At 45.2% G+C, this 21,724-nt stretch overlaps 1 protein-coding gene across 1 annotated transcript; it reads right to left on the reverse strand.

Annotated features, from left to right (window-relative positions):
* Positions 1-3,665: 3,665 nt before the first annotated feature.
* b4galt6 (UDP-Gal:betaGlcNAc beta 1,4- galactosyltransferase, polypeptide 6) lies at positions 3,666-9,766 on the reverse strand. Its single transcript, XM_004067652.5, has 9 exons — positions 9,012-9,766; positions 7,925-8,041; positions 7,661-7,774; positions 7,446-7,570; positions 7,231-7,347; positions 5,291-5,478; positions 5,093-5,215; positions 4,834-4,935; positions 3,666-4,692 (listed from the first exon to the last, which is right to left on the reverse strand). Exons 1-9 carry the CDS (start codon positions 9,121-9,123, stop codon positions 4,545-4,547), a joined length of 1,146 nt encoding a protein of 381 aa, XP_004067700.1. The 5' UTR covers positions 9,124-9,766; the 3' UTR covers positions 3,666-4,544.
* Between the last annotated feature and the right edge of the window lie 11,958 nt (positions 9,767-21,724).

A 21,724-nucleotide genomic window follows, 5' to 3' on the forward strand; every position in this document is an offset into this window, starting at 1 on the left:
CAGCTGGGACTAAGGCTTAAGTCTGGTGTGGGCAGCAGTTTTTCTTATTCATTCATTCATCTTCTGAACCAGTTTTTTCCCTTTCGGGGTCACGGGGCTGCCGGAGCCTATCCCGGTCACTCGTGGGCGAAGGCAGGGGACATCTTGGACAGGTCACCAGTCTGTCACAGGGCCACGATCACACACCCATGCACACTTACATTCACACCTAGGAACAATTTAGAGCATTAAGCATGTTTTTGGATGGAGAACTGCCCCTTTTTTAACATGTCTACAGTCTGAGTTCTCTGGATTCCTGCCATCGGTGCTGGCTCTTTGTTATCAGTATTCTGCAAACTTTGGTTACCAGCCTGCATCTGGATTCCACCCGGAGAAAACCCACGCATGAACATACAAACTCCACCAAGAAAGGTCCCTCAGGCAGGACTTGGGGCCTTCTTGCTGTGAGGCCAGAGCGCTCCGTGCAAATATTTATAAAGCAAAGATATCCAGAGAAACATATGGGTTTTTGGACACATTTTCAGCAGCTGCAGAACTGTGTCCGTCTCCTCAAACAACCATCGGAGCTGGACTTTAGGGACAAATCTCCTGGGCGGGGCAGAACATCAAGGTACAAAAATACAGGCAGTTGTTTCTGATCAGAATGAGCCAACTACGCTGCATAATAATGGAGAAAGTCTTCATTCTGAAAGTGAGGGGAGAGCTAACTGCTAATGGGTATTAAACAAGTGGGCCAAATGCAAGTAATGTTTTCTTTTCTGATAAATGAAGTAGTCATTTAACGCTGACAAATCCACAAATTATGTTCCCCCAGATTCATTTATTCTCAAGCGATATTGTATAAAAACAATGTCCTGTTTTGTTTTCTCACAGGTTATTATTGCTTTTTCTGTTCATTTATTTTTTCATTTCATTATTTAAACCCATTTTTATTTTTAGTAAGTGAACATTATTGTTGGAACTCAAAAACTTTGAAAATCTAAGAAATATATAAACATTTTAGGAATATAAACTAAATTAAAACACAAACATCCAGATGTTCGTCATGTAATGTACAAGTGTGGATCCATTCAAAACATGAGAATTCCATGTACCAATCTAAAAGTTTCAAATGTTTGAATTTGGTTAAAAAAAGACATATACTGACACTAAAGGATTAATGGTTTCATACTGTAAAGCAATCACACTGCAAATGTTGTTTGGAGAAAATAACTAAAAGGTCGTCTCAGTGGTTCTAAAATCCAACTGCTGGAAAGGCCTTGGGTGTTCTTTTTATGGCACAATGTGACTGAACTGTTTGTCAGGAAAGGTTTTCAGACTGATGAAGCCACTTGGATGAGTAGTGAAATTATTTGAGGAAGAATAATCTAAGTCCAGTTGCTATGGCTCAATTTCAAGTCAAAGTTTGTCCATAAGACAGAACGGTGTCCAGGGGGTCAATGATAGACTTTGTAGTTGAGTCAGATTATCATCGATGGCGCGTCCTTAACAACTAGATGAGTAGAGGGGCGGAGTTTCCAACAGATGTTCAGCTAGTGGTGAGTTTGTGAGGTGTCTAATCCAGGATTTGAAGTTTACAGTTGTTATGTTTGACCCATAAGAACCCAGACCCAGCTTTTCTCAAAAATAAAATAATGTGTATTTTAACTCAAATCAAGTGGACCATACAACAGGGGACTCCAGCTTCCTCCCACCATCCAAAAATATGCTTAACAGTTTCATTGGTTACTCAAAATTGTCCCTATGTGTGAATGTGAGTGATTGTGGCCGTGACTGGTGACCTGTCCAGCGTGTCCCCTGCCTTCACCCACAAGTGGGCGGTAAAAGCTCCAGCAGCCCCGTGTCCCCGAAAGGGACAAAACGTGTTTAGAAGATGAAAGAATGTATTTTTACACTCATGTCACCATGGGTTCATATGGGTTAAATGAAGGGATTTCTATGCAGGAAGGGAATCTCCCAAACAGCAGCAGGCACAGATTTCCTTTGTCTGCTCCCTTTACAGGTCACGCAGGGAATCTTCCACCTCTTCTCAAACTTCACCTTTGCCTTCTCCTCACACCAACCACTCTCATGATCTCCTTCACTACACCCACAAACTTCCCCTTCTGTCCTCCTCTTGTCCTGGTAGATCCAACCTCAGCATCCTTTTACCAACACCATCACCGTTCCTCCCCTGATCCAAAACAGTAGATCGTCACGCTGCAGTCAAAGAAAAAAAGCTCAGAAACCAGCAAGGCTGATTCAAAAACCTAATTTCATGTGTGGACTTGCTGATCTGAACACTTAACCTGGAACACACTTTATACTGCATTTGGGGATGGCTCGGTGAACTGAGTTCTGTGACTTTATCCTTCATAAATTTCATCCCAATCCCTTAAGTACCATTGTGCCAGTCATACAGGAATTCCTGCTGACTCTGATGGAATGAACTGTAGATGATGAGATGTTCAAAGAGCTCCACCTCAGTCTAAGGAGCTTCTCTGTGTGTGTGGTCTACATAGATTTAGCGGTAATGCTTGTAGTGATGGGGCTCGTAATTTCACTGTTCTTTAACTCTGTGGTGTGTTTGAGTGTCAGATGGAGCATTTCCATTAAGAACCCTTTTCTGCATTCTAGCTTTAAAGACCGCACCAATGAAAATTGTGTATTGGTGTTTTTAACATGCTCTTGTGGCATTTTTCTAATGATGGAGGACATATAACCCTTGTGTTATCTTAGATGACCCCACCCTTACATTGACGTGTTCTCCCTACCATGACAAAGGTGGATAAAGGTGGAAAGATTTCATGTAATCCATGGACACCAGTGAAGATCACAAATCATTGAAGAAAAAAGGTTCAGAGCACTGTCTAGTGGGTCTAGATGACCCAACTCCCAATGTTAAAGTGACTAGGATAGCACAAGGGTTAATTATTGAAAAGTATTTTAATTTATTAATTTTTTTAAAGTTTATGTATCTATTTTTTACTTTCTTATAGTATAATTTTAATTGGCTGCAACGATTCAATTTACGATTCTATTCGATATGATATGGTATTTTCCAATATTGATTTCATTATCAGTTTGTTTTATTTTGAAAGGTTAAATTGATTCTGCCACAGACAAATCCATCTGGTTTGATCCTCAGTAAGGTTTTAACCCCAATGTGTCTTTGTGCCAGGGTTTGCCGGTTTGGTCTGGGGTGGTTGCCGTGGTGCTCGCCCTTGCTGGGGCGGCTGGGGTCCAGTATCGCAGCCTCCTGGCTGAGGAGCGGACCCTGCTGCTGTGGGGTGTGGATGGGCGCTGAGGCAATGTTCTGTGGCTGGGCTGCTCCTGGTATAAGACATACCTGATATGTTGTTTCCTCACATTTTCTTGTGGCCACAGATAGATTAAAAAAAACACCGGAAACGCTTTAACAATAGATAAAAAGATGATCGGAATGAAACTTCAGGTCAGCAAGACCAACTGTGAAGTTATTTTCCATTAAAGCTTAAATCTTCATGTCGCCTCATTTCCTTCCGTTCAGCAGTAACACGTTTGGGATTTACAGGTGAGCATTTTGCTGACACTTGACAGATTTGTTTTGGCTTTATTCCTCCGTTCAGTGGCTGAACGGAGCAGCGAGTCCGTCTGCGGTTCTGCTCCGGTCTCAGATCTGGACCCAGAAAAAATGAAGAGCTTGGTGGCGTGGTCCAGCACTGAAATCAATTTATTAAACAATAAAAAAATGAAAACACCTCTGAGACAAATATACAGATAAGTGGCACTGAAGCGGTTCGTGTAGATCCAGTGGGGGGGGGCTTGTCAGAAAAAAGGCAGAGTGAAAACAAATTTTAAACAAAAAATCGACGTCTCCTGACGAAACGATGCGTAAACTCAATAAATTAAGGCATGCACAAAAAATGGAGTATCTTCAGCTTCTTCTGGGGTGACTCTTCTGACGACACCCCCCCCCCCACCACCACACACACACACAACAAGAGGGGGTGCTCAGGACTCTGATTACGACTCGAACTGTAGTACCTGCCAGAGTCATGGCTGGGGGGGCTGGACAGGTCCGCTGGTATTTACAGGAGCGACTGTGTTCAGGGTGGAAAAGCTGATATTTACACCAGTTCATTCAGCAGCAAAAAAAAAGCAGGGGGGGCAAGCACCCCCTTCTCACAGGAAATAAATACAGAAAAATGGTCTGGCGACGTGCCCCCCACCCCCACCCTAATAGGAACACTGAGAGCAAATGATATGTATAAAAAAGGCTGTGACAGAAATGAGGGGTTTTGGCTCCTGGGGGGTGGGGGCACAGAGCAGATCTGTTCTGCCACTTTAAGGCTTTGCAGTAAACATATAGATGCTGCTGCGCCCCCCCCCCCCCTCCCCAGCTCAGACCGACACTCAGTGCAGCTGCAGAAACCCCAGAACAGAAAGACATGCAGGCACATGTGCACGCTCACAGACGGGACAGAGACCTGCTCCCCCCCCCATTTGAAATGAGGATTTTCCTTTTTGCCACATGAAGATATCTTGGCAGCATTACCCAGAACACCCCCCCACATCTCTTCTGTTCAGTAGTCTTGGATGGGGGCGAGCTCGGGGTACAGATCCACAGAGATGTTGGTGTAGAGGCTGCTGATGGAGGTGTGGGGGCTGTAGTGGAGGTTGTTGAGGCCGTCCAGCTGCTGCCGCTCTCTGGAGTACCTCAGCAGTTTGTACCTGCAAACGCCACGGGGTGGGGGGCATCAAAGGTAAAACGTTAGCAATGCTCTTACAGGGACACCCCCTGTAAGAGCACGTGTGTGTGTGTGTGTGTGTGGGGGGGGGGGGGGGGGGGGGGTAGACAAAAAGCAGCATCACCTGCCCAGGAACTGCACCTCCCCTCTGTGGTGGTGGGGGATAGACTTGTACCTGCCGATCTCCCCCTCCGGTCGCGTGACGTTCAGGTCGGCAAAGTGAACTCTGGTGAGAAACGCAGCAGGGTTACCATGACGACCGTCCTCCATGAGCCCATTCTGCTGCATCTGTCGCTTGGAGGACCCTTGTTGGGGAATCATTTTCTGCTTCTGCTGGTCTCAAAGGCCGACCCACAGCTGCTGCCAGTGACTCGCCGGCTCACCTATTCCACAGGTCGTCATCCTCCCCCCCCCAGCCCCAGAAGGCGTTGGGAAAGCCGTTGATTTTCCGGAACTGATCCACCGTCAGTCCACTGACGCCTCCGAAAAACTCGTGATATGGAAGTCTGAAACAGAGACGACGGCGGTGAGCACCCTCCCCAGCACCCTCAGAGGACCCCCACCCCACCCCAAACACTCACATGTACATGTATTTATCCAGCTTGGCGGCAAAGTGGCGCGGCATGCGACCACAGCCGTAGTAGTTCCTATCGTTCTCGGGAATGTGGTCCACATCATGGAAGATCAGGCAGTCCCAGTCCAGGTCCTTCATGGCCTCCAGGAAACCCACGTTGAAGAGCATGGCTCTGTTGAAAGGCTGGCTCCCGCTCTGAACACATGAAGACGGGCTGAACATTCACATCTGAGCTGAAGACGGAGCCAGAACCTCCCAGACCCGCTCCGATGAAAACACTGTTTTTAACATGTTCTTGTAGCATTTTTCTCATGATGGAGAACATAAAATAAAAAAATTCAGCTTAAAACAGCATTTCTGAGTATTTATTCATTCTAATTGTTGTGAATCAAAAACTGTAAAACTATCAAATGAATGAACTCAGTAGGGGTGGGATTATATTATCTGCTTCTTCCCGCTCCTTTTCAAGCAATAAATCAAGCTCTGCTTAACTTTAGTCAATTATCTCTATATTTAATTAAGCAAATGTGATTTAAGTGACTTTTTTGTTTTGTTTTATTTTTTGTCTTTTTAAACTCTATCATTTCAACATTTCTGTAATGGGTTTGATAAATTTGTGTAATTTCTTTATCGCTTTGACTACAATGCTTGAAATAAATCAAGAAATCAATAAATCAAATCAAATCAAATCAGGAGCAGACAAAAAGAATGGTGTTGGAAAAAGGGCTTATATGTTAAGTTGAAAATGGGCGGGTCAAAAGCTGCCTGCTCCGCTTCATTCTGATGCATCCACCTGCAGACAAATAGATCCCCAAACGTCTTTGTTTTCCTCGTCTGAGCTGGAATCTGGATTAGAACTGTCCGGCTAAATAGCTCTGATATTGCTCGCCATTTATGTTGTAGCTTGGGGTTATGAGGGGCTGTAAGCTAACAGGAAAGAGTTAAAGGTAAAGTACCACTATCTGGAAACAGAGAGCTCTCAGCAACAGGGAGGGGAAGGGGGATGGGGTTTAGTTTGCGCCAACGGTCCCGCCCACTACTCGGAGGTGAATTTCTAAAGAATGCCTGCCGCTCTGCTGAAACTGTGTCCTAGAAAACAACACAGGTTATTTTTTATATTGGCCAAAGACGGCATAATTATAATTAAAAGAGCACTGAGAACGCTTTTCCAACAGATCAATAGATGATTGGAATGACTTTTTAAGGATGCTACAGAACAGAACCGCAAATATAGCTGTACAGAACCAAACACTTGAGAACCTCCAAACTGATGATCAGCCTCTAAAAAGCTACAGAAAGATCTGGATCGTCTGGCTTTAAACCTGCAGCGATGCAAGCCTGCCTTTTCTTCGAGCCCCTCTGGAGCTGCTCCCTCTCTGGGAGAGTTAATATGTTTGGCTGATAAAAAAAAACTCAAAACTGGTTTGCTTCCACACAGGAGAAACCAAAGTCTGGAGCGGACCAAACCTCCAGGAAAATATCATGCAGCGATACACCTGCTCATTCAGGGGGGCTGTTGTCTGATACGAGCTCTGACTGCGACAGAAAAGCAGGAGGAAGAATAGCCGCTTGTCCTCGGACCACCTTGCAGACTGCACCACCTTTACCAAGCAGACACTTTTTCATCATTGCTGCCTCTTTCCATTTCCACTGTGGCTCCTCCTACCACACAGAGCGTTCCCGCATTTACCACCTTTGGTCCTCTTCCCATCTTCCTGGTTTGGTTCTGGTCTGGTAATCAGAACCAGGTGGGGTAGGACCCCTGACAGTTACAAGACCGAGCACAAAGCTCGAAGCAGAAACCGAGGGCTGAATGAGGCAGAACTGTGGACCCCAGAACCGCCTTGATATTCTGCACTTTGATCTAACGGAAGTTTCCGGTTTCGGGAAAGCTCTGAGCGGACTTTGGTTCTGTACTCCTGCAGAGCCGCTCGCAGATGGGGGTACCTGCTCGATGACGTAGAAGCCGAACTGCAGCCGCTGCCTCTGCAGCATCGGGATCAGGTGCTGGAAGAGGATGGGCAGGTGCTCGTGTCGGTTCCTGAAGGGGATCAGGATGGCGACCTGCAGGTAGCAGGAGAACACGGTTCTCTGTTCTGCTCCATGTTATTCATGCAGAACATTGAACCCCAGTGGAGGGGGTGGGGGGGTCACAAACTCACCTTCCAGCGAGGTTTACAGTCTTTCGGTTTCCAACGGCCTCCGTACTCCACGTCAAAGAACCTGGAGAACTTGACTTCTATCTCCTCGATGGGGATCTCGGTCATGTTCACTTCCATTAGACCCTCTGAAGACAGAGCGTCACATGGTGGGGAAGGGGTGGGGTGTCACATCAGCAGGATTTTACATTAAATCCTTAATCAGGCTCTGGACTCACTCATAGAAGGTAAGCGCTCTGGACACGGCATGTTCTGGGTGTAGGTGAAGTTCTCTGGGAGGTATGTAGTCGGCTGCAGCAGGTACTCGCTGGAGTTACTGCCGTCAGGATAATCTGCAGCAGGAAATCAATCAGATTACTCAAACACAGGGATTGTAGAGAGACCCTCAAAGTCGCTCGTTCCTGCCAAAGTCCGCACAGGCTTCAGGAACCTGACGAGGAGCTTGCACCGTCACAGATCCTTCCAGTCACAGATCCGCTCACCTGTCCCATTCAGAGTGCTGTTCTTGTTGGTGTACAGTCTGATCATCTGACCGAAGGTCCTGACGTTGTCCCTCAGGATGATGCCCTGAGCCTGCACCATGAAGAAGTAGGTGTTGGCTGGGGAGGAGAAATAGAGGGACTCAGGAAACACCTCATCCTCTATGAACTCTGACCCAAAAACACAACTACTCAACCAAGAGAAGGAGTGTTTTAAAGGTGATTTGGTAAAGCCTGGTGAAGCACGGCAGAGGTGAGGCCATGGTCTGGCCCTGCTCTAGCCACACATGTCTATCAGGCTCCGCCCACCTCCTCTTTAAAAGCAGCACTCAGCTCTACTAAACTCACTGGTAAAAAAATAAAATACTGGTAACCAACAGACCTTCAGGTGGCCCCTCCCCATAGAGCCAAACTCTCCTTCAGGCTCCATGTCTGACTCGAGAGCAGACTAGTTATCCGATTAATCGGGTTACTTTCAGGACGACCTGGAGCTGCACAGGTGAACAACGGCAGCAGCTGTCTGATGTCTCAGAGCAGTGAGCTCCTCTTTCATGACTGGGCTCTCAGTGGGCCGGGTCAGCCTGCAAACCGAGCTTCTAATTGGGTTTACATGGAGACTGCCCCCCTCCCCTCCCCTCCCAGGCTGCTAACAAAGGCTGGGATTCATCTGGAGGAGAAACAGCTGATTAACCTGTTGACCTTCCTCAAAGAAAAGATATGGAAAAAAGCTGAGGCAGAGGAGCTGCAGCCTGGAAGTTGTGGGTTTGATTCCCCAGAAGTAAAGATGTTGGCTTTTAAAAACACACGTTAGTCAAAAGCCTGATGAACATAAAGCAGAGCAGTTCATCCTCATCAGGCTGAGAGAGTCGTTAGTGCAGTAAACTGTTTTACTCTGGATGAACTTCACGTTTATGAAACGATCTTCCAGGACAGAAAATCCTGCAGAGGTCAGCGGCCAGCAGGCGGCGCCACTGAGGCGGTGAACCCGGGAGCCCGGCGTTAGCCTGTTGTAAGCTACTTAGTGCAGCCGCTAATCCTCACACGATTCTATTAACTGTAACCCGGTTAGCGTTAACAAGGGATTACTGACCGATGCCGGGGGCCACATAGATGAAGTACAGGCAGGTGGTGGACATGGAGAAGAAGAAGATGAAGGCCAGGAAGGAGCGGTTGGAGACTCGCAGCAGCCGTCTCCAATTCATCGTTTCGATTCCGGCCTGCTCCCCCCTCCGCCGGGATCGATCCCACACAAAGCGTCTCGGTTATAAAGTCCTCGGACTGACGGCCATAAATGTCAGTGGAGGTCTTGCAGAAGTCTCTTCCATTAACGCGGACGCGGCTAACGCTAGCGCCGCTAGCCGGCCTGCTGTCCGCCGCGAGAAGTTTCCAGACGGAGGAGCGGAGGGCTCGCGCCGCGTCGGGATCAGGCGGCCCGCGCGGGCATATTGAACGCGGTCACTGATGACGGACGCCCGCGGCTGCCGGTTCCGGTGTCGTTTCTGTCATCGCTCCCACACCGCAGCCTACTCGAGGCCGGAGTCCAGGCGAGGTTTCCGGTGCGGGGTGTCGTGGAGGCGCGCCCGCGCAGGTCCGCTCATTCTAGCGCGGCTCCGTCGCTGGTTCCGCCGGAGGTTCAGGTTCGAGAGCGTCCTCGCTCGTGTGGATGAAGTCATGCGGAGAGGGAGCACATCTGCCTCCCTGCACTATCTGCTGCCTCTGCAGTTACCGTATCCGGTAGGTGGAACCCCCACCCTCCCGCTCCTCGCGTCTCCATGGCAACCTGTGCGCGAGATGGAGCCGTGCCGGCTCTCCCGCCCCACAGCAGGGGCCTCTTCCTATGAAGACTCAGACTTCACTGCGCGCCACCTTTTCTAATAAAGTGTGAGTTGTTTCAAATAAAAACATTGAGTTCCTTTTATTCCAAGCCAGTTGTCTGAGGTTTGGTTCGTGCGCTGAATGGCTACAGAACCGAGGCGAACTGATTAATCAGGAAGGAAAGTAAAACGATGGGCGCTCTGCTGCCACCTAGCGGTGGAGCCCCTGCAGAGCAAAAGAACAGCACAAGAACAAATTTCCAGAACAGATTGGAAAAAAAATATTTTGACAAAGATCTCAGGGTTTGAATAGATTTATTATGATGTGCTGTGATCACCAATGTTTGACCTCATTATCACTGTGCAACGCTCAACTCAAACGTTGTTTCACACAGCATACACACACCTGTGACTCCTCATCTGAGGCCTCCTCTGAATGTGTCTCCTCAGCTCCCACAGGACACCATCCATAGGATAGGACACCATCCTCTTAGTCATGCAGCAAAGACAAAAAGAAAAGGTTCTTTCATGTTTTTGCTGGTTCTTCAACCTGATGGTTTTTGGTTGCACCTTTAGTTTGGAAGAACCATACTAAAGATGCTCAGTTCTTTCCTGAGCCCAGCATCATGACGAAAATAATTATTCAGACTTATCTTTAAAAAATGTTTTAATCCATGTGTCTTTAAATCGGACAATTGGACTGTGTGACTCCACCTTTTTGGGGTTCTAAACAGGAAGTACTCACAGGTTCCAAGAACCCAAAATCCCATAGACTTCTATAAAGAAATAAACTCAAGTCATTTTATTGGTCAGAATAATCATTCATACCCTGATACCTTTTTTTAAACATGCTCTTGATAATCCTATTTTTTTTTAAATGATATTTATTCTGTAGCTTAAGTTATTCACGTTATAAACTGATCTCACATGTAACATTCAAAATGCTTGATTGCCAGATTCTTACGAGCCGGCTCTCAAGTGGTAGGGGTGTGGCCTTCTAACAAGCTCACTCCTGATTGGCGAGAGTGGTTGCCACAGAAATTTTGACTCAGCCCGACTTGGACCAATTGTTGCTCACTGACATTGTCTGCTTTCAACATGGTAAAGTCTGTATTGCAAAAATATGACAACTGAATTGACTTCATTTTGTTGGACTTTAACCACCTTCTATGGGTGATGTCACGCTCACTTGGTCCAATTCTCCTGTACTGAACCAAAGCAGACCCTGTTTTGGTCTTAGTCCTAATAACCCCAGTTTCATTACAGAGTTGGTTACAAACCTTGCCGTCCAGCTCAACCACATCAAATGGGTCAGCAGAGCAGTTTCCCATCTGCTTTAAGGATTAGGAGGTTCTCCACCTGCAGGCATGTAGACAACCTGATTCTGGATCCCCCACACCCCTCACTGACACCAGATCCAATCTGCAGCAGGAAGAGTTCTGGCAGCATTCCTCTGGTCTTATCTAGGCCAGTCAATCACAACAGAAACCTTCTTTTACCAGACAATCCCATTGTTGCAGCAGTCTAAACTTGTAGATGGGAACTTCAGCCTCTGCTGCTGTAGTCCTGAATCCTCACTCTTCAGAACCATCCAATGTTCTGCTTCATAATCGGACAGGAGGATGCAGGAGGCTATTCAGCTTCTGCGGGGTTGAGGTGGGAAACACCCTGGAGCGTTCACTGGTCCATCCTGGGGGCACTCGGTGACACAGCCACACACTCATACCTATAAGAAACTTTTCAGATTCACCATATAACCTGTGAAGCATGCATTTGGAAAATGCTAACTCCACAAAGAAAGTTGGGATTCAAACCAGGCCCTTCTCTCTGTGAGGCGAAAGTGCTAACCACGACACCATCATACACCACCCAACTCTTCAGATCTTTTTATTTTATCCCACAATTATTGTAACCCTTGTGCTATCTTAGATGACCCAACCCTTACTTTGACGTGTTCTTCCTACCATGACAAAGGTGGATAAAGGTGGAAAGATTTCATATAATCCATGGACACCAGTGAAGATCACAAATCATTGAAGAAAAAAGGTTCAGAGCACTGTCTAGTGGGTCTAGATGACCCAACTCCCAATGGTAAAGTGCCAAGGATAGCACAAGGGATAAAGTACTAAATATTGTGGATGTGGCAGCTTATTCAACAGAGACAATGGGACAAAGGAGTTCACGTCCTGCTGTTCGACTTTGTCAGACGGATGGAGAACATCCAGAGCGTGAGACTCTCACTAAAATCAAGGTCGTGTTTGCTCAGGGGAGGAGCCATTGCTCTCAGCTGGGAACAGAGCTTAATGGGATGCTAAATTAAGAAGCTGCTAAAAGAACTCTTGATGTGGAACAAAGGAGCCCTGCTTCTTCATCCATCAGAGACGATAATAATGGGATATAAATAGATCTAGAAACAAACTTTGACATCCGTGAATTATGTTGATGCTGAAGGCAACTCCTCTTTCTCAGCTTTCCCGTGAAAGTCTGAATGAAGGACAACATCTCAAACGAGCCCCCCCATCAGAAGGTGGGCACACCTTCGGATAAGAAAGTCTGGGTAGCTCGGTTGGTAAGGTGGGAAGCTACCATGCAGGAAACCAGGGTTCGATTCCCGGAGGGGAATGAGCAATGGTACTGGGGGCAATTACCAATTACCATATCAATGGCGAGCAGTTAACATCACCCAGTGAGGGTCCTTAGGCAAGACCCTTAACGCTACTGCCTCCCGAGCGCGGTTTCGGCTGCAGCTCACCGCTCCCCAAGGGGATGGGTCAAATGCGGAGAAAGAATTTCCCTTCCTGGGATAAAATACAGTGTATAAAAAAAAAAAAAAAAAAAAATTATGTGACATCATGCTCAAGTTTATGAAGAAGTGTTAAAAGTGGGACAGTTGAGTTCATGGGTGGGTATCATGAATGTTGTAGAAAGGATTCACTCATGGACGGGGGTCCTAAAGATGGAATAAAAAAAAAAAGTTCTGATATGTAACGTCGTGTCTGTGTTGATGACCCTCGGCCCTCGCCGTTTTTCCTTTGACCACATAGTGCTGTTATCGCCATGGACGCAGACGGACCAAACGAGGGGTGTTCGGATAAGAAAGTCTGGAGTGACAGAAATGGGGAGTTTATTTTTATTGTAAAGGTTTTTTCCTCCAGTTGCACAACGCTGTGAACAGTTGCAAGTATCCAGTGGAAAGTGCACATTCAGTGTCTCGATTTTATTTAACTAGTTTTCTAAATACCAGATGAGGTATTTTCTTTCACAATAAGAACGTGTTCAAACCTTCTGACTTGACCGTTCAAAAATGCTGCAGTCAGAACTTGTCATTTTGATGACCCTGACACTTTCATCGACATAAATACTTGCTGACAAAGATTAAAGTAAAGATCTAATTATCAATTTTGATTGAGTCTTGCTTTTGAAGAACGACCCATCTTGAGCTTCTGACTTGCTTTTGTGCAACTTACTTTCAATTTTGAGAAAGCAACTTCCTTTTGTAAGTTATCCTCCACGTTCTGCAGTTTACACTAATTATTTTGAGAAATGCCTTCCCAGTGATGCAAACTTCAATACTTTGGTGAGAAATGCACCAAAGCGTCTGTGGAAAAACAGTAAGCAGTCCAGTCAGAAACTCTACAGCTACAGCTACCTCTCCTAAACTCTTCACAGCTCAGGACCAACTGACTTCTCCTCTACAATGTCTTCCTCTCTCTTTTTTGCTGATATTTAGAACTACTTGGGAGGAAAAATGAGAACTTATCTCACGCAAGTTAGTTTTCTTAGGCTGTTATAGAACCGTGTCTTTTTAATCAGACATGCACAAAAAGGGTTTGTATTTAAAGAAAGCCTGAGATGTGATCAGTTCTGCACTTGAATGGTGGAGACACGTTAACATATAAAGCTTAAAAAGATTGCAACTACACAACCTAAAACTATACTGTGCAGCAATACCATTTGGTCACATTTCAGGTTTATTGTCGTAACGGGGGCGTGGCAGTTCAATTGAGTAAACCATATCATTTGTAAAATTGTGCAGAGTGACAGTTGGGTTATTTTAGCTGTGTCATGATATTACTAGACTTCGCAGACCCAGATGCTGGAACCCGGGAGAAAACCCAGACGATGTGAGGCAAGTAAGAGGCATTTAATTTATAGTAGGATATTTTGGTAGCAAACTTGAAGGATGGATCTTGATGACAACAGGAATGATGTGGATCAGGAATCTTGACTTGGAGGCGAGGCGTGGCTGGAGGTTTCAGCAGAAGGGGTTCCGGAAAGCAGCGCTTGAGCATGATACGAGACATGGAACCAGAAATGATGATGGTGACCAGGTGAGCATTCATGGAGGAATAATCCTGTAGGCGAGGCGTAGGAGAAATTAGCGCGAGGCAAACAGACATGAACAAGATACTAGTGGCGACCAGCCTATGTGCCTTAGAGGAAAAACGAACTGGAGTAGAATACTGGCACTGGATCTTCTTAAGAGGCTGCAGGTTGAAGAGGTGAGTGGAACCAGCTGGTCATGTCATGTGACGTCATTTCCGGGTGAGCCTTTTCCAGTGCTAGTCGTGTTTGACTGCTCTTCTCTTGTTTGGTATTGCTTACTCTAAGGGTTATCTGGTTTAATATTCACATCTAGCACCTTTTAGTAGCGAATACCCTACTGTTAAACCGCTTGCTGTTCACTTTTCTCATTTTGCTAAAAATAAACCACTTCTCTTTACCTAAACACCGCTAGCCTTAGCTTAGAACCTAGCATGGCCACCACTCCTTCCGCCTTTCCCCCTCTCTCCTGCTCCTTGTGCCATATGTTTAGTGAGGATCCTGCCTCATTTAGTGAAGACAGTGGTAGGTGTGTTAAGTGTAGTCTTGTGTTAAACTTGGAGGCCAGGCTGGAGCAGTTAGAAGTGCGGCTCCGCACAGTGGAAGCTAAGCCGGCTAGCCAGGTCGATAATCGTAGCGCGGGCCGCGCTACTAAGGCTAACTTAGTTAGCACCACAGCGCCCTCCCAACAGCCGGGAAAATAAGTCCAGGTTCCGTCGAGTCGTGATTCATGCAGGCGGTAATGATGCCCGACGGAGACATTCAGAGGTGGTTAAGTTAAACGTAGTGTTGAGGTGAACAGGGGTTCCATATTATTTTCTATGATCTTTTCATTATGCATTACAGGGGTTCTATAATATGTTCTATGTTCTTGTTATTATGCATTTAATGGATTCTATATATGAATGTGTGTGTGTATTGTACTGCAGACATATGCTTGATTCCTGCCTTCAGTAGCAGATAATGTGCCGAGGTCACCAGTAGGCCTGTTTGTGACTTTTGGTCTGTTTTCTTTCTGTACTGGAGTGTTTTTGGAGCCACAACACCTGCAATGCAGACTAGACAAAAACAGACCATTCTAATGACGTATTTTGTATGTTTTCAACTTCTCTTACTGGATAATAAAAAAGCCTTTTTGTCTTGAGGAGGGAGAGAGCGGACAGCCACAGAGCCTAACAGGTCGTGTTTTTCCACCTCTCCCCTTTTGCAAAAGGTTTGAAAATTCATGCAAACTCTTGTGTGTCTTTTCGTTTCCCAACTGCACATTTCATTTTGGACGTCCTGAACCACCATCTGCGAATGCCGGACGGGAGGCCAACAGTAGCTTCAGTGTGTAAACTGGCTAAGGCAAGGCAAGGAAAGGCTATTTGTATAGCACAATTCATACACAAAGTAATTCAAGGTGCTTCACAAATCAGAAAAATGCCTTAAAATCACAATACATCATAGAAATAATCAATGTAAAATTTACTTTAAAAGAAAAGAAAAAAAATTGAAAATTGATTTAAAAATAAAGGAAGGATAGGGAAAAAAAGTGCAGATAAGACCTTTCAGTCATGTACACGGCTAAACAGAAATGTTTTAAGTATAGATTTGAACCTTAACACAGTAGAAGCCTGTCTTACGACTTCAGGGAGGCTGTTCCAGATTTTAGCTGCAGAATATTGAAACGCTGATTCCCCTTGTTTAGTTCTGACTCTGGGAATCAACAGGAGGCCGGCCCCTGAGGTCCTCAGAGTACGAGATGGTTCATATGGCACTAACATGTCAGAGATGTACTTTGGTGCTCGGCCATGGAGAGACTTGTACACAAGCAGAGCTGCTTTGAAGTCTATTCTTTGAGGTACAGGGAGCCAGTGCAGAGACCTGAGCACAGGACTAATGTGATCATACTTCCTGGTTCTGGTCAGCACTCGAGCAGCAGCATTCTGGATGTACTTTAGCTGTTTTACAGCTCGTTTGGAGAGGCCGGTGAGCAGGCTGTTACAGTAGTCTAACCTACTGGAGACAAATGCATGAATAAGTATCTCCAGGTCTGGCTTTGACATTATGTTTTTGGCAATGGCATGCAGATGGTAAAATGCAGCTGATCTTACTGACTTGATATGGCTGTTAAAGTTTAGGTCAGAGTCCATGATTACCCATAGATTTCTGACTTGATTTGAGGGTTTAAGAGACAGAGAATGAAGGTAGCTGCTGATACTTTCTCTTTGTTTCTGTGGGCCAAAAATAATTACTTCGGTCTTGTTTGAGTTTAGCTGGAGAAAGTTGTTCTGCATCCACGCACTGATCTGTTGGAGGCAGTGGCTGAGTGAATCCACCGGCCCATATTCACCTGTTGTCAATGACACATAGATCTGAGTATCATCTGCATAGTTGTGATAAGATATGTTATTACTGCGTATTAACTGGCCTAGTGGCAGCATGTAGAGGTTGAACAGAATGGGTCAGGATCTAGAGGCGCGCAGGGGAGGTCGAGTTGAGGGTAGTTTGGGTGATGGACCAGGAGGAGCGGGAGCTGGACGGGATTTGGGTGAACGACGGAGGGGGCGTTTTGGAGGGGGTTTGGATGAAGGACGTGTTGGAGGGACTTTGGGTGAAGGATAAGGAGGGGGCGCTGGAGGGGTAGGAGAGCTCCTGTGTGGTGTGAGGCTCACAGGTGTTAGGGGAGCCATCTTAATTCCTGACTTAATGAGGCTATCAAAATGGCTAGGTAGGGCCATGGGTGAAAGTGGGGGGGACGAAAAGGAAATTGAGTCTTCACTGGGAGTAGATGTAGCAGGGGGCGCCCACAGCTGGTCAGATGGTGATATTTCTGGGGCCAAATCTGGTGGTTGTTGTTGTGGTTCTGCGGCCTGGTCCTGAGCTGGCGGTGGTTGTTGTGATGTTGGTGCAGCTGAGTCCTTAGATGGAGGTGGTTGTGGTGCTGGATCCAAGTCTTTGACCGGTGGTGGTGGAGATAGTTGTTGTTGCCGTTGTGCTGTGGTTCCTGGGACACTGGCTCGGTCCTTCCTTACTGCCTTTTCAGGGCCTTGGCCTCTATGCCCCAGAGCCTGGAGGAGGTTCTTCACTAACTCTCTTGCTCCACCTCTGTTCAGGTGTGGGCCTCTTCCCATGAATAGGTCCTTTCGTTTCCAGAATGTATTGAAGTTCTCAATGTAATGGAATCCTCTGGAAGCACACTCTCTGGAGAGCCAAATGTTCAGCTGAAACAGACGGCTGAACTTGAGTGACACCCCATCGATGTTAGGAAGAGGTCCACTGATGAATGCTTCAACCTCTACTTTGTCAATCTCTTCAAATAACTTTATGAAGTCTTTTTTCAAACGTTCAGATTGTTCTTTTTTGATATAGACAGCACCTACATGGATGATTATTCGTTTAACTCCTTGGTACAAGACTTTAGATAAGAGTCCTGTAATCACTGGAACAGTAGAACTCGGGCAACATAACGTTTGCATTCTTCTGTGGCTGACTCCACTGATAGCGCCATCTCCAAGCAGCAGCGTATCTCTGACCTTGACGTTTGGCACAGATTTTCTTTCTGCCTGTGCTTTGTTGCCAACATTATGACTCCTATTCTGTGGTCCAATTTCCCTTTGTTCTTTAACATCACATTGTGTTAGGGGTAAAAATCTGTTTGTGAGCTTTATTTCGGATGTTCTGTCATCTTTACGCTTTGGCTTAACACAGAGTTCCAACGCACAAAGTTTCGGAAAGGACACAACATCATTCAGGTCTATGTCACTGTTATTTTTCTCATTCGTAGTAATAGTGGGCTTCTTTTCAGTTTCCAAAGTAAATATCCATGTTTGTAGCTCTTTTATTTCTTGTTGGTATATCCGTGTGTTGGTATGCGAGTTTGTTTTTCTTCCTCTTCCGGACATGTCGCTGGCTTGTCAGACGTAAAAATATTGATTTGTATAGGTGGAAGTCACAAAAAAGGATGACCAGTCTGATATTCCAGGATGTGTGGATGAGGTAAAATAATTAAAAATGATTAATTAAATGATTAAAAAGCAAATAAAGCAGGAAGCGGCAGGAGCAGGGGAAAAGCGTCTGCACTCTTTTGCAGGGGGAGGAGCAAAAAAAGACGATGTCCGACACTGTAATTTTCTCTGGTCCCCTGCCGAACTTAGTCAGTGATGAAATGTATAGCCGCTTTTCATCATTTAACCGCTGGCTTTCTAGATGGTGCCCAGAAAACGGCGTTGGGTTTGTGGATAATTGGAGCGCGTTTTGGGGGAAGCCCGGTCTCATGCGGAGAGACGGCGTCCATCCCACTTGGGACGGTGCCGCTCTTCTTTCTAGAAACATTTCTGCTAGCCTTAGTCTGTTAACCTGACAACCCAGAGACGAGACCCGGGCGCAGAGCAGCAGTGTAAAACGCTCCTCTGAGCCTCCCTTAGGGTTAGTGCTGGTGCAAAACCCATGCAGGGAAAGTCAAGCAGGTCCTAGCTTTAGCTTATGTGCTGAAAGACAAGTAAAAGGAGCGCGTCATAGAAACCTTACAGTGACAGACAGCAGTTCTCACAAGCAGAATTATTATGTAATTAAATGCGGTTTATTAAACATTCGATCCATTTCCTCAAAGTCCCTCTTAGTCAACGAGTTAATTACTGATAAAAACCTTAGTCTTCTAGCCCTAACAGAAACTTGGCTCCAACAGGATGACTATGTTAGATTGAATGAAGCAACCCCCCCCCACTTATGCTAACTATCAGAAATCCAGGATTTCAGGGAAATGAGGTGGTTTGGCAGTAATATCTCAGTCTAGCTTGCTTCTAAGCTCTAAAGTTAAAAATGCTTATAATTCATTTGAAAGCATCATATTTTCTATAAATCACCCAAACAGGAAGACTCGAAAAGCTGTTTTATTCATAATTATTTATCACCCCCCCGGCCCATATTCAGAATTTTAACTGAGTTTTCCGACTTCCTATCGACTATTGTCTTACTTAGATTCTGATCAAACTATAATAATAGGGGTTTTTAATATTCATGTTGATGACCTCAGTGACTGTCTAGGAAATGCTTTGCAGCTTTATTAGATGATGTTGGTTTCACGCAAAGTGTGAATGAACCTACTCACTGTCATAAGCACACCCTGGACCTTGTTCTAACCCATGGTATAGAGATCAACCAGCTGAGTGTCCTTCCTCTTAACCCCATCATTTCTGATCACTTTATGATTACCTTCCAGTTTACACTGGAACATCCTTCTGCCCCAGTGAACAAGAAACAGCTTAGAAGAACCTTAACTGACCGTTCTGTGTCTGAGTTTAAACACACAGTTTAGCCAGTACTAGCTCCCATAGCATCAGTCCTAGTATAAATGACCAGTTTGTTAATGATGCCTTACAAGCCCTCAGGAGTACACTTGATGTTGTTGCCCCCCCTGAAACCTAAGTTCGTTAGACAAAACCGAGTAGCACCGTGGTTTAACGCTGATACACGTTCTCTTAAACAAGAAACCCGTAAGTTGGAAAGAGAATGGCACTGCTGCGGTTCAGAGCAGTCTCTGAATACCTGGAAACACAGCCTATAAAAAAGCTCTGCGTAGAGTTAGAAGCCAGTACTATTCAACCTTAATATCAGAGAATGGAAACAATCCAAGATTTCCTTTTAGCACTATTGCTAAATTAACTTGCAGTCAGAGCTCAGTAGAACTACATGTTCCTGTTTCTCTCAGCTCTGATGATTTTCTTACATTTTTCGATAGTAAAATCTCAAATATTAGACATAAGTTAAATCAAGTTATTCCTACTATCAGCCCAGAACAGGCTGAAGTGGTAGAACTGGAGGCCTCCATAGAAACCTCTGTGACATTAGACTGCTTCACTATTGTGGATCAAGTGGAAATAGCATCAATCCTCAACGTGTCTGTTAGACCCAATTCCCACTAGACTTTTTAAAGAAACTTTTCCCCTAATTAATGATCCCATATTAACAATGATAAATACCTCTCTGGAAACGGGTTACGTGCCACAGTCTTTTAAATATGCAGTTGTTAAACCTCTTCTGAAAAAGCCCAGTTTGGATCCTAGCATGTTGGCCAACTATAGACCAATATCAAACCTCCCCTTTATTTCTAAAATCCTAGAAAGAGTTGTAGTTAAGCAGCTTTACTGCCACCTACAGGACAACAGCCACTTTGAAGACTTTCAGTCGGGGTTTAGACCTCACCACAGCACAGAAACTAGTTAGAGTCTCTAATTACTTGTTATTGGCCTCAGAAAAGGGACTACTTTCTATTCTGGTCATGTTAGACCTCAGTGCAGCCTTTGACACTATCGACCACGGTATTTTAGGATCCCTCCTTCATGTGGGCACCCCTGAGGTTTCTTCGTTTTTTCCGGAATCCGGTTTTTTTGGGAGTTTTTCCTTACCGCGAAGGGGGGTCTAAGGGCAGGGATGCCAGTATAGCTTAGTCAGTTTGTTAGTTCATTTTAGTATTTTTCTATTGAACTCTTTGTATTCGTGATCCTTTTGATTTCATGTTTTACTTCGAAGCCCATCGAGACGACTGTTGTTGTGATTTTGGGCTATACAAATAAAATTGAATTGAATTGAATTGAATTTTACTCCATAGATTAGAGCAGGACATATAGATCAGAGGATCTGCCCTCCAGTGGTTTAAATCCTATCTATCTGATAGGTATCAGTTCGTTAATGTAAATGGACATTCCTATCAGTGCACTCGAGTCAACTATGGAGTCCCACAGGGCTCAGTCTTAGGACCCATCCTATTTATGCTTTATATGCTACCCCTAGGAAACATAATCAGGAAACACAGCATTAATTTTCATTGTTATGCCGACGATACGCAGTTGTATTTATCCATGAAACCTGACCAGAATGACCAGATAGAGAAACTGAATGCCTGAATCAGTGACATCAACACCTGGATAACAATTAATTACCTCCTCTTGAACCCAGAAAAAACTGAGGTCATTATACTTGGTCCTAAAAACCTCAGAGATACTCTGTCTGCTCAGATAGTCTCCCTGGATGGCATAAGTATAGCCCCCAATTCCACAGTTAGAAACCTTGGGGTTTTATTTGACCAGGATTTATCATTTAAGGCTCACATATCTCAGGCGTGTAGAACTGCCTTTTTTCACCTGCGGAATATTGCTAAGATCAGAAATATACTTTCTAAGAGTGATGCTGAAAAACTCATCCATGCATTTGTTACGTCGAGGCTGGATTACTGTGACTCCTTGTTAGCAGCGTGTCCTAAGAGTTCCTTAAGAAGTCTCCAGCTTGTTCAGAACGCAGCAGCTAGATTGTTAGCTGGAACCAGCAGAAGAGATCACATCACTCCTGTGTTAGTTTCGCTCCATTGGCTCCCAGTTGATTCTAGAATTAAGTTCAAGATCCTCCTATTAACCTATAAGGCCTTACATGGACCGGCCCCGTCCTATATTAAGGACCTCATAGTCCTTTACCAACCAATCAGAACACTTCGCTCGCAAAATGCAGGACTGCTTGTGGTTCCAAGAATTAGTAAAAGTACAGTTGGAGGTAGAGCGTTTAGCCACCAAGCCCCTGTTTTATGGAATAAACTCCCAGCTCATGGAAGAGAGACAGTTTCTACATTCAAAGTTAGACTGAAAACATTCCTCTTTGGACAAACTTATTGTCAGACTAGTTAGTATTCAGA

The sequence above is a fragment of the Oryzias latipes genome, chromosome 4 (assembly GCF_053564925.1).
Source record: "Oryzias latipes strain Hd-rR chromosome 4, Olatipes_Hd-rR_3.1".
NCBI classification, from domain to species: Eukaryota; Metazoa; Chordata; class Actinopteri; order Beloniformes; family Adrianichthyidae; genus Oryzias; species Oryzias latipes.

Bases quoted from the DNA above. Each gene is read 5' to 3' on its own strand.
- b4galt6 (XM_004067652.5), bottom strand. From the start codon at position 9,123: ATGAATTGGAGACGGCTGCTGCGAGTCTCCAACCGCTCCTTCCTGGCC. The intron at 7,571-7,660 runs GTGAGTCCAGAG...CTCTGTCTTCAG, and splicing joins AGAGCGCTTACCTTCTATGA to AGGGTCTAATGGAAGTGAAC. The intron at 7,348-7,445 runs GTGAGTTTGTGA...TGCTACCTGCAG, and splicing joins ACTGTAAACCTCGCTGGAAG to GTCGCCATCCTGATCCCCTT.